The sequence below is a fragment of the Equus caballus genome, chromosome 25, assembly GCF_041296265.1.
Source record: "Equus caballus isolate H_3958 breed thoroughbred chromosome 25, TB-T2T, whole genome shotgun sequence".
In the NCBI taxonomy this organism is placed as follows: domain Eukaryota; kingdom Metazoa; phylum Chordata; class Mammalia; order Perissodactyla; family Equidae; genus Equus; species Equus caballus.
The window spans coordinates 37122560-37135560 of NC_091708.1; the positions used below are offsets into that span (position 1 = coordinate 37122560).

Here is a 13001-nt window from a genome sequence, read left to right on the forward strand (position 1 = left end):
AACCACAATGGGCTACTACTTTACACCCACCAGATTCACAGGAAACATAAGTATGACTGAAACAAGTGCGACAAGGATTAGAGCCTAGCAACTCTTACACACTGCTGGTGCAAGTAAAAAGTGATATGACCACTTTGCAAAACAGTCTGGCATTATCCAGTAAAGCTGAATATGCCTATATCCTCTGACCTCACAATTCCACCATTAGGTACACTCCCCAGAGAAGACCTTATATACATGTACCAGGAAACTGATAGAAGATTTCACAGAGGCATTGTTTATAATAATAAAAAACTGGAAATAACCTAAACGTCTATTATCAGTAGAATGGATGAGCAATTTGTGATATATAGTCAAACAATGGACTCCTATATAGCAGTGAAAACAAATGAATGAAAGCTACAGTCAGTCAGCATAGCTCAATCTCAGGAATGTAACAGTGAGTGAAAAAAAGCAAGTTGTAGAAGAATGCATACAATATGAATCCATCAATATGTTGTGTAGGAATACAAACACATGTGACAAAACTGTAAAGAAAGCAAATAATAATTATAAAATTCAGGATTTTAGTTTCATTTGAGAGGGAGACAGGATTAGGAAGGATACACAGAGGGGCCTCAAAGATAACTAAAATATTTTACTTCTTAAACTGGGTGGTAGGTACTCAGATTTGCCTTATATTGTTCATCTTCATGCCTTACATTTTAATTTGTGAATATTATTTTGGATCTATTCAAACTTTAATACAGGTAAAATATAATACATGGTTCTTAAATACTTAAAATGGTAAAACTGGTCTTTAATAACATTCTTTGCCTACCCGAAAAATCTTGTGCATCCTCATGGTGGCTGAACAAAAGATAAATCTTGTGAGAAGCAAGCGAAGAAATTCATCTCCAAAAAACTGGAGAAATGCCTGATCTGCAAAGAGGAGAAAAGTGACAGTAAAAGGATGCTTAAATGGAAAATACATTTCAAAGGGAAAGAAAAGTTCAGGAAAACCTTCTCAACGTTCCTGCCTTCAACAAAATACCTTTAAAAATTCAAACAATTTAAACAATTTTAAACCACTTTAAATCATCATAGTACACTCTGTTAAGTGTGCAGTTAGATTAGTAGGGTACCTATTGAACGTGAATGGGTCAGAAGCTGGGCAATATCGCGGTTGATTTTTCGAAGATATTCTTGACACTTTTCCCACAGGCCTCTACGCATGCTTGACAATCCAGAGACAAATAGGAAGGCCATTAGAGGATTGTTCAAAAAGAGAGTGAAGAGGCTACCTCGTTGAGACTGATCTGTAATAACAAACATGTTTTATATAGAGAGAGAGAGACACAACACTTTTGCAAAAGATAAGAGATGCATTTGAGGAACATTTTAATATACTGATAATGTATAAAATTAAGGCTAGATCATTAAATCATAATTCAACAAAGTAAATTCTGCATGGAACTACAAAAACACACCCCAGGTACGTTGCTTTGTGCTGAACCACCTTAAGATAGAGCCTAGTAAACTTAAGAGAAATGGAAAATGAACATATTCCTTTGCCTTTTCCCCTGTAACTTACAAATTTCATCCAAATATGGCAAGTGCTGGATCATGGGCTGTTTGTGATAGGATTCCATGACAATGACTAGAATTGCCAATCTTTCTCATTCTCCTTTGTTAGTTGCTCTTTCTCTGCCTATGCCTTAAATACCAATATGTTCTTTCTTTTCTTTGGCCCTACACACTGCCGATCGCACCTACTCCCATAATTTTGGTTATCCTTTATGTGCCCACTGATTCCCAGTTCCCCTTCTGCAGCCTAGATTGAGCACCTCAGGTTGACAACTGTGCTGTCCTATGGCAGCTGCTGGACACTTAAAATGTGACTGGTCCAAATTGAGACAAACTGTGAAGTGTAAAAAAATATGGGATTTCAAAGCCTTAGTACAAAAAGATATATTGTTAACATTAATTTCACCTATTTCTACTTTTTTCTAGTGTGGCTACCAGAAAACTTAAAATTGGGGCTGGCCCAGTGGTGCAGCAGTTAAGTTCCCATGTTCCGCTTCTCGGTGGCCCAGGGTTCGCCGGTTCAGATCCCGGGTGCAGACATGGCACCACTTGGCAAAAGCCATGCTGTGGTAGGCGTCCCATGTATAAAGTAGAGGCAAGTGGGCATGGATGTTAGCTCAGGACCAGCCTTTCTCAGCAAAAAAAGAGGAGGATTGGCAGTAGTTAGCTCAGGGCTAATCTTTCTCAAAAAAAAAAAAAAAAAAAAACAACACCCACCAAACTTAAAATTACATATGTGACTCCCATTACATTTCTATCGGACAGAGTTGCTCTAGACTACCATATTCAACCTACCTCTCAAAGGTAACCTCAACCTGAACATGTCCAAAATTGAAAGCAAATTCTTTCCCCTTTTGTTCTCTCACAAGTCTGCCTCTTATCCAGTACCATTGTTTCTACCAGCACCTCAGCTAGAAACCTGGAGTCCATACCTGCCTCCTTCCTCTCCCTTATTCCCTCACATCCAGTCCACCACCAGATTCTGTTGGTTCTCTTGACTGAGCATCTTTTGAAGCTAACTAACTAGTCCTGGTTCTGGCCCCCACCACCTCCCTATTTCCATCAAGGCTCTCTCCAATTCATTCCTCACAAGGTTAACTGAATCCTCCTTCATGCAACTCCTCTGTTTAAAATCTTTTGATGGCACTCCATTGTCCTCCATTTAAATCTCTTAACAAATCTTAGAAGGTTTTTCGTAATTCAGTCACACAATCCCAAACTCTACCCTTTAACTAGCAGGAACTGCTTTAATTTTTCTAAATGTTCCACAAACTCTCTCATCTCAGAGCTCCTATCTCAGGGCTCACACACTCTCTCTCTGCTAGAACACTCTTGTTCAACCATTTCCCATCCCCATCTAATTCTGTGTATCCTCCAACTCCACTTTAGACATCATTTCATCCACTTTCTTCACCCTCAACGGCTGGTTAAGAGTTCGTCTTACATCTTCCATGTGCTTCCTGCTATGAAACACTAATAGCACCTACAGTAGTTAGTTGCCTGTTAGGCTGTCTCTATCTTCTACCGGACATTTGGCTCTGTGAGAAATATAACTGCATTTGTGTGGTCAGTGTTATCTCCAGTGCCTAGCATAGTACTTGACAAATAAATGTTGAATAAATGTTTGTTGAGTGAATGAAGTAATTCTTGGTTAAAGAGAGAACTGTAGACTTTAGATACCAGAGGTACAGGAACAAATTTAACATTCCAAATACTACTTAGGTATCTGCTAGTTTTGTGCCCAAACAGGGCAAATGTAAGCTTTATAGCACAAAAGATAAGATATTGAACTGAAAAATGTTAAGGAAAAATTACAATTAACTGAGTTAATAATGATGTTAGCACATAGTAAATATTTACAATATACCTAGAATTATTTAATGAGGTAGGTACTATTATTATCTTCATTTGATAGGAAAGCAACTGAGGCACAGAGTGGCTAAGTAACTTCCCAAAGTCACACAACTAGTAAGTGGCTGAGTTGGGATTCAAATTCAATCAGTTTGCCTCCAGAGTCTGTGTTTTTACTCTCTACTCACTAAAGCCTTTAACGGGTCTATTAATCAATTAGACCATGCAATTTTAAATAAAGCTGCATCTTGAAGGGACAAACGGATAGCAAAAAAGTACTCTCAGGTAATTGGAAGGGGTTACATTTCTCTAGAAATAATAAGAAACAGGTTAACAAAGTCCTCAAAGCAGGAGAATTTTACCGTTGTTTGAAGGTAAGTTCTATCCCTTAGTAATTTGACTGTTGGATACATGAACTTAATATTTCTACATGTTTTTCCCTGTTAGATAGCAGAACTTACCTTAAAACAACGGTGAAAAGCCTCCAGCTTCTGTCAGGCATTCGAATGCTGACCATCACTTCCTGTGTCAAACTATGTCAGCAGACAGGACTTCTGGCTGGGGAGTAGCAGTAAAATGCCATCTCCCATAGAGACACCGCACTATTCACAGTCAGGGAGATAGTGAAACAGTGACAAGGACTGCCAAAACAGCGTCAAGGTTTGTTTAGTATTTCACCTAACTTAATGACTGCGGGTTAGAATCAGGTCTTATGTGTTGCTTATTAAGGACAAATTACTCAAGACAAAAAGTCTTTCATTTCTCAGCCATCTGAGAAATGGCCCAAACACTGACCTGTCTCTCTGGCCCACTGAGAAGAGTTTCTTTTATTTAAAAAATATAAGCTAACAATGTGCATAAAAGAAACCCTTTAAGTTGTGCCAGGTTATCTAACTCTTAGATATAGGCTGAAACATTTTCTAGACCAGAAATCTTACACTCTTAAAAGATGCCTAAAATATGTAGCCAGAGATATAGGAAATCACGCTACACAGATGATGATGAGCACACCAAAACAAACATCTGCAAAACACGTTCACAAATCGTGAGTTCCCCAACAGCAAGGGACCAAAACCGCCCCTTTCTCAGGGATGATTTATTACTTCTTTTAGAATTATCTCAAGGCCCAATGGTAGCATATTAAACAAGTCTGGATGTTGGCAAGACTTATGGGTTTATTTCAGATTGACAGCTGCCACATTAAACACTATAAATCCACATGTGATCATTATGAGTTGGGGAGACAAAGATCAATATTATTCAAAATGTAGACAGTGTTTATTTACAACCTACAGATGTAACAGGTAATAACAGAACATACCTTGTAAAGCTTTTGGATATGCTGTAGGAGAAAGCAAGCAGACTAGTGGCTGTCCAAATAAGTTTGTGAAATTCTGTAATATATAAGAATTTAAAACTTTCATTAAAGATTTGACCAAAGATAGTTACTCACTAATTTCCCAAAGCACATCATTAGTGTATAAAATGGGCCCTTATACTCACAAACGGATGCAGAAACATCTGCAACAGCTGAAGAGACTGCCATTCATATCTAACTACCATGTGTAAGAGGCTTTCTTAAAATAGTGAAGTTTGCCAAGTGAATTATTGCTTTTTTAAATAAAGGCATATACACGGTTGCAGTGTCACAGGGAGAGGTCACCTGGCTGTCTACCAAGAGGCCACCCCATTGGGCAACATAGACTAGTATTTACAAGGGTGAATTTTCCAAGATCTAGGATCTGGCTCTCAGTCTCATAGGCTCTGGAACCTGACTTACTTGTATGTGAAGATTGGATTAATCTCTCATTGTGGATCATATTAACTGCTCACATGCAGTGACATATAAATCTAGAATGCCAATGCCTTCATTTACAGTGAGAATTAAACTGACAGTCAAACCAGAATACCCTTTGCATGATAAGGATATCCTTTCCCCAAATGCAGATCTACATAGGAAGCAAGAATCACAAACTGGTAAGACAACAAGAAAGATAAAACTCCTGGGAGTAAACTTAATAAGAAGTGAAAAAAAAGCAAAAATAACTTAAAAACACTTCTGAATGATAAAAATGAAGACTTGAGCAAACGGAAAAATATACTATGTTCTTAGGAGCCCATTTGAAAGATATCGTTACATCCGTTTATTAAAATGTAAAGCAACCTCAATAAAAATGGCCACAGGCTCTTCCCTGCAACTGAAAAAAATAATTCTAAAGTTCATATGGAAAAAGTAGATTGGCCAGGAAAACCCTGAAAAAGAAGAGCAAAGAAGGGGAACTAGACTCATCAGATATTAAGACAGACTTTACAGCCTCAGTGATTAAAAATGTGTGGCACTGAGGAGGCGGAAGATCAATGGAAGAGAATGAAGAGTCTAGAATTAGACCCCGAAGCAGATAGGACTTGAGTATATATGCAAAGATGACAGTTCAAATTGGTGGGAAAAACTGGATAGCAATCTAGAAAAAAAAGTTGGATCCATACCTCATACCATTCACTAGGATAAATACCCAATATATAAAAGATTTGTGTAAAAAAATTAAACAATAAAAGTGCCGAAAGAAAATAAAGGTTATTTTTGTAACCAAGGAGATCTTCCTAACTATTATGATTAGGATTAATAAACCCAGTTACAAAAATCAAAGGCTTAGGCATAGTAAATAAAATATAGCACAAACTAAATCAAAAGCTAAATGATGAACTGGGGAAAATATTTGCAGCTCATATTACAAAGGATTAATATCCTTAGTATAGAAAGAGATTCTCCAAATTAATAAGAAAAAGACCAGTCACCTAACAGAGAAATGAGTGAAAGATAACAGGGGAATTCACAGAAAAGGGAACATAATTGGCTCAAATACATGAAAAGATGCTCAACTTTACTGATAATAAGAGAAATAAAATCAAAGCTACACCAAAATACCATGTTTAAACCTATCAGTTCAGCAAAATTTCCAAAAGTTTGAGTATATACACCATTGGCAAAAACATGGGGAAACAAACACTCATATCTAGAGAGTAGGAGTAAACGCTCGTACAAACTCTTTAGAAGACATTTTGGCATTATCTATTAAATCTCAATGCATATTCCATTAACAACAGCAATTCCACAACTAGGAATTTGCCCCACAGATATACCCTCAAACCTGTTAAATAACATAAGTCCAAAGTTATTCCTTTTGCATTATTAGTAACAGTAAAGGACTGGAAACAACCAATGATCAGCAATAAGGGATTGGCAGAATAAATTATGGCACAGGCATACAATGGAATACTATGCAGCTATTAAAAAAAAGAATGAGGAAGTTATTTACGAATGGATATGGAAAGACCACCAACATTTCTTATTAAGCGAAAAAAAAGTAAGATACAGAACAGTGTGCGTAGCATGCTACTACTATTTATATAGTTAAGAAGACTAGAGACTATATATTTGTTTTGGCTCATATATGCATTTTTAAATAATCTATAGAAGGATAAACAAGGAACAGACAACAGTGATTACGTATACGGACAGAGAGTACCTGAGCGAATTGGGACTGGAAGGATGAAGAGATTTCACAATATGCATTTTTGATTTTTAAATATAATATCAATACAAAAAATTAAACAAATAATTAAGATAAATTAGAAATTTCTTGTAATCAAAACAAAGGGAGTAAGTTGAATGATACTAAAGAGCATGCTTCAGATAAGGCAGCTGGAGGTGTTCTCCCATCCCGCAGAGATGCCTTCTGGATCCCTGCCGTGACGCTCAGCTCTTGGAGAGTGCTATAATGGACATCACTGTTATTTATGTCCCAAGGTCTCCTCCTTCTTTGCTTCCCTTGCTGACCAACCTCTCTTTCTCTCTCTTTTTTAATACTATTTAGAAAGAGTTAGTATAACAGGTCCACTATTCTTTGAAAGGCTTGCTTACAAGGCTGGCCCTTAGCTGGCTTCTGAGAATTGATTTGGGGAGGGTTCCCACCATTAGCAGAACTGGTAAGAGTGGCTCATGTTGCCTAGACTGTGCAAACAAGATGGTTTATGCTAAACACCTGCTTTCCTTCCAGGAGAACGGCATTTTGGTATGCGCCAGGCAGAGGATGTAGGCGTGATCAGTCCCCAGTAAAAACCCTGGGCACTGAGTCCCTAGTGAGCTTCCCTGGCAGACATTTCATTCGTGTCTCACTTGTTACTGGGGGAATTAAGTTCATCCTGTGCAGGTTCACTGGGAGAGACTCTTGAAAGTCTGCACCCGCTCTCCTCTGGACTTCACCCCATGTGCCTTTTTCCTTTGCTGATTTTGCTCTGTATACTTTTACTGTAATAATTCTTAGTAGTGAATATGCCTGTATGCTGAGAATTATGAGCCTTCCTAGTTAATCACTGAACTTGGGGGTGATCTTGGGGACCTCTGCTTCCCTTCTATCAGATTATATTTAAATTTTAGGCCTGAGAAATAGTTTCTTTTAGGATGCTTCACATGTCTCTGTTGTGACCCATTCAGTAATTAATTTTATAGTTTAACTCCCATAGGATAATCTTATTTTCTTTATTTGCCAAGTTTTTGGAAATGTCTCATAATTGCCCCCATATGTAGATTATGATTCAATGCTATTATGTTTAGGAAAAATGAAGGCAAATGTATGTAAATGGAACATAAAGCGAAGATATTTTAACTTGTTATACCTCATATATAAGATTGTTACAGATTTTTATATATTCACCCCATATCTAACTACTTTGCTGAATTTGTATTCATATTATTAGTTTTTCTGTGATTACTTTTGATTTTCTAAATATAAAATCATATCATCTACAATATTTTTATCTCTCTCTTTCCAATATTTACACCACTTCCTAGTCTGGACAACCCTTTTTTATTGTTGCATTTGGAGAATGTTACAAAATTCTGGTCAAGACTAAAACAAGAATAATCACAATGACAACAGCAGGCAGCCTCTTTTTCTTGGTTATTTTAATTAAGAATACTTTTATTGTGGGGCTGGCCCCGTGGCCAAGTGGTTAAGTTCGCACGCTCCGCTGCAGGCGGCCCAGTGTTTCGTTGGTTCGAATCCTGGGCGCGGACATGCACTGCTCATCAAACCACGCTGAGGCAGCGTCCCACATGCCACAACTAAAAAGGACCCACAACAAAGAATATACAACTAGGTACTGGGGGGCTTTGGGGAGAAAAAGGAAAAAAATAAAATCTTTAAAAAACAAACAAACAAACAAAAAAAGTACTTTTAGTGTTTCTCTAAGTACAAAGTTGGCTACTTAACACAGAAGCTCTTTATCACAGGCTGAGCTTTTTTTCTGTTAAGAATTAGTAATGAATTTTATTAGATTTTACAAAATGACCATCAAGATAAGCATGTGATTTTCTTATTTATCCTATTGACATAGTATACAATATTGATTGATTTTCAATATTGATTGATTTAACCTTCATGCATGATTCAGGGAAACTCTTTTGGTAGATTATTCTACCAATAGGTCTATTTTACTAGTATTTTATTTAAATTTTTCTAATCTACAATTATAAACTAATCTGGAGTAAAGTTTTCTTTGGTGTGCTATTTTTGTCTTGAAATAGTGTCACTATCATAATAACTCCTATCATTTACTGAGCGCTAACTACTTTCTAGGGACTATCCTGGCTTCTTAGATCCTAACCTGTAATCTTAACAATCCTATGGGCTCAGTATTGCCAACTTACTTTACGGAAAAGGAAAAAAGAGGCTCAGAAAAGACCAGACATGCTCAAGGTCATACAAGTGTCTTGTGGCCTAATTGCTATAGAATGAACTGGATAGTTCTGATCTTTTTCATTGCTCTGGAATTGTGTACTTGACTCTAAAAGTTTCCAAGTATTTACTGGGAAACCCAGAAAGGCTGGAGCCATTCTTGTGGGGAAGAGGAGATTACTTTGATCATTTTCTTCTATTTCATATCGTATGATTGGGCTCTTCAGATCTCCTTCTTATGGCCATTAGATTTTTTTCTCCCACGAAATTATCTATCTAACTGAGACTTTCAAACATCTTACCACTCTAAAGCAGTACATAATGTCCTTTTCTTCAATAAATACTCATTGAACCTAGAGACTAGACGTTGTTCCAGGTACCAGGGATACAGCAGTAAACAAAACAGATAAAAGAAAAAACTCTGTCTTCCTGGAGCTGACATTTAGATGGGGACAGAAGTGACAGGTAGAGACCCACAGTGAACAAAGTAAGGAAGTAATATAATACCATAAAAAGTGACAAATGCTGCATATGGAAACACAGCATAAAGTATGGTTAGCAGCACAGACTTTACAATGAGATTGTGTTTAATTCCCAACTCAGCCACCTACCAGGTGTGTGTGTGACCCTGGACAAATTACTTAAATTTTTTGTGCCTTGGTTTTCTTATCAGTAAAATGGGGATAATAAAAGTAACATATTGAGTTGTGAGAGGATTAAATATGTGATTAAGTACTTGCAAAGTACTTAGAACAGCACATGGAACTATACAGAAGCTAACTATAGACTATTAAGAAAAATAAAGTAATAAAGGTAGATAAAGAGTGCTGGAGAGGCATCTAGTTTTAAATAGGGCAATGAGGGAAGAGCCTACCAAGAGGCTTCAGTTGATCAAACACCTGAAGAACAATGTGGGTATCTTTGGAAGAGGATTCAAGGCAGGGAGAACAGAATACAAATATGCTAAGCAGAAGACTACCAGGTACATCTGAGGAACAGCAAGATCAATGTGGCTGAATAGAACTGACTGACAGAGAGACTGGCAAGAGAGAAGATTAGCGATGCATTTGAGGGGAGGGAGGAGGTGTATGAGGGCAGATAAAGCCTTTACTCAGAGTGAGATAAGGAAACTGTGGAGATTTTGAGTAGAGAAGTGACATGATCTGACTTACAGGCACACTCTGTGGGGAGTGAGAGCAGGAGGAAGACTAGTTAGGAAGGTACCGCAACCATTCAGGTGAGAGACGAGGCGGCATGGACCAGGGTGATGGCAGTGGAGGTGGTAAGATTCTGGATCTATTAGTTATAACCAAGAGGATTTCCGGAAATGGATGTGAGGTGTGAGGGAAAGAGGAGTCAAGTATGAAACCAAGGATCTCTTCTGGGGCAACTACGAAAGGATAATGGCCATTAACTGAAACGGGGAAAGCCGGAGGTGGAAGAAGTCTAGGAATTCTGTCTTGGGCATGCTAACTTTGCAATCTCTATTAGAATTACCAATTACAGATGTGGAATAGGCAGATTATATTTGAGTGTGGAGTAGCAGAGAGAGGTCTGGGATTGAGACATAAATTTGGAAATTGTCAACACAGAGATAGTAATTAAACTTTCATGATAGTCATGAAACTACAGTAGGGCACAAAGGGATTCAGTTGTAGCTGGAAAAGAAAAGGAAGGGTTGAGCCCAGGGCACTCCAGCCATAGGAGGTCAGAGAGATGAGGAAAAACCAACACACAGGACTGAGAACATAAACTGACTCCTGACTTCTTTTGCCCTGAGGAAATGGAGCAACATGAATTTAGGTTTTAAAGACCTTATCCAGGAGAAGGGGACAGAAATCAGAGTTCAGTGTCTGCCTAAGATAAGGGTCTAAGGAAAACTGCCCCTGGTAAATTGGAATCCCACAGGGCTACCAGTAGAGTGTAAGGATGAACCAAACCCAACTTCACAGCTTCCTCCCCTCCACGCCCATTCCCTCAGGGGCCGCAAGGGACATTTGCTTGATGCTGAGCAGAGACAGCGAAACAAAACCAGCAAACAGTTCCTGAGGGTTCTAACTATAAGCCACCCCTTGTGCATGTTTGTACCCCAAATTCATACCACCTACATAATCCCTAAAACATGGTCCTGAAATGGCGGTGCCCCCAGGTGTCCAGCAGAAGCAAATGCAGAGCCTCTGTGGATGAAAGCACTTTCATTCTAGGGCTTAGTGAATCTCTTACAAACAACTTCAAGGATAACGAGGAGAAACTAGTCAAAGATAATCAAACATACAAGGATACAAAAATAGCAAAGGGTATCTTTAAGCAGTAAAACCAGGTTTCCAGCCTAAGAATTATCAGACAGATAAAAAATAATAAGTATGCTTATTAAGTTTAAAGAAATAAAGAACAAACTTGAAAATAGAAAATAGGACAATGGATTATTTTAAAAAGAACCACACAGAACTTCTAGAAGTGAAAAATGCCACAGCCAACATAAAACTCAATAAATGAATTTAATAGCAAGTTAGTCACAGCTAAAGAAAAAACTTGTGACCTGAAAGATAGAGCAGAAGAAATTATCCAAATCTCAAAAAGAGAAAAAACAGAAGAGAGGTCAGAGATGTTAAGTATATACATAACCAGACTTCCAGAAGGAGCTGAGAGGGAGGCTGGGGTGCAGCCAACGGCTGAAGAGATAGTGGCTGAGAATTTTCCAGCAATAATGAAAAATTCCAACCTAATCCCAACAGGTTAAATGTAAGGAAACAAAACCTAGAGGTATGAGAGTATAATTGCAGAACGCCAAAAACAAAAAGACGGTCTTTCAAAGTAGCAAGAAAGAAATGGAATGAGTGAGGCTAACTGGCAGAAGAGCTCTTACGTAACCTTGTCATGAAGGTGAATGCCTTAACAGACCGCAGCAATGTGCAGCCTAAAGTCAAATACTTCAGGACGAGGCTGTTTAGATAAATACGACTCTTTTGAGAAATGCGTAAGTCATGTTCACTGGCAGGGATCCAGCTCTGTCATAGATATTTAAATACTCAAAGTATTTTCTTCTTCCAAAGAAAAGAAAGCACGATGAAGTATCGCAGAACGACTAGGGGATTTTTCTTACTCCCACTAGTACGACATCACTACAGACAAAGCCACTTCAACCTGCTTATTCCCTGATGGAAATCTGAAAGCCAAATGTGGACCACACTCGTGACACAGATCTTGGCATTTCAATCACTCTCCTCTGGAATGAGGCTTAGACTAGCACGCAAAGCTCCTCTTTTCCTAGTGCGGAAAAACCTTGGGCTTTGGAATGAGAAAGACTGCTGGAACCAATTAGGCAAGATACTCGACCTCCATAGGCAGTTTCCTCAACTATAAAATAAGGATAATAGTGCCTATCTTCATTTAACCATTCCACATATTTTATTAAGAATCTTTTAAGTGTGAGGCACTTGGGACATAACGATACATGTATATACAAATAAAAACACACACAGACTTTAGAGAAAACAGTATAATACTGAGAGTCAGACCATTACATCCCAGGGAGAATGGTTGAGTCAGCTCTGGTGACTATGACCAGACCACGATACCAACATCAGAGATTACTGAACAAAATGGCCCAGCAAGACTGTCACGCTGAGCAGCTCAGTGTGACAAGCCCTATCCACAACCTCGGAGATTCTGATCATTTTGCTAGCTTCCACTCTTAAATCTGAGCAGATGAGCAAAAATTATGATACTCTGAGGAAAGTCTCTAATAAGAAACATACAGGCAAAAATAGAAAAAATCAACATGGAGGAAACAGGTACCATTCAGGGAGAATTTTAAAAATGATCACTCATATTCTCAAAGGTAAG

At 38.1% G+C, this 13001-nt stretch overlaps 1 protein-coding gene across 4 annotated transcripts in view; it reads right to left on the reverse strand.

The window, feature by feature from the left end:
* Positions 1-13001, reverse strand: part of SCAI (suppressor of cancer cell invasion) — a 143496-nt gene that overhangs the window by 16227 nt on the left and 114268 nt on the right. For 3 of the 4 annotated variants that reach the window (XM_023628855.2, XM_023628854.2, XM_023628857.2), the window contains 3 exons: positions 4739-4811; positions 1125-1298; positions 821-921 (listed from right to left, as the gene is read on the reverse strand). In XM_023628855.2, the coding sequence (XP_023484623.1) occupies positions 821-921; positions 1125-1298; positions 4739-4811 (348 nt within the window). Of the gene's footprint in view, positions 1-820; positions 922-1124; positions 1299-3878; positions 4020-4738; positions 4812-13001 lie in introns of all 4 variants that reach the window. The other variant, XR_011432649.1, reaches the window with a different exon arrangement.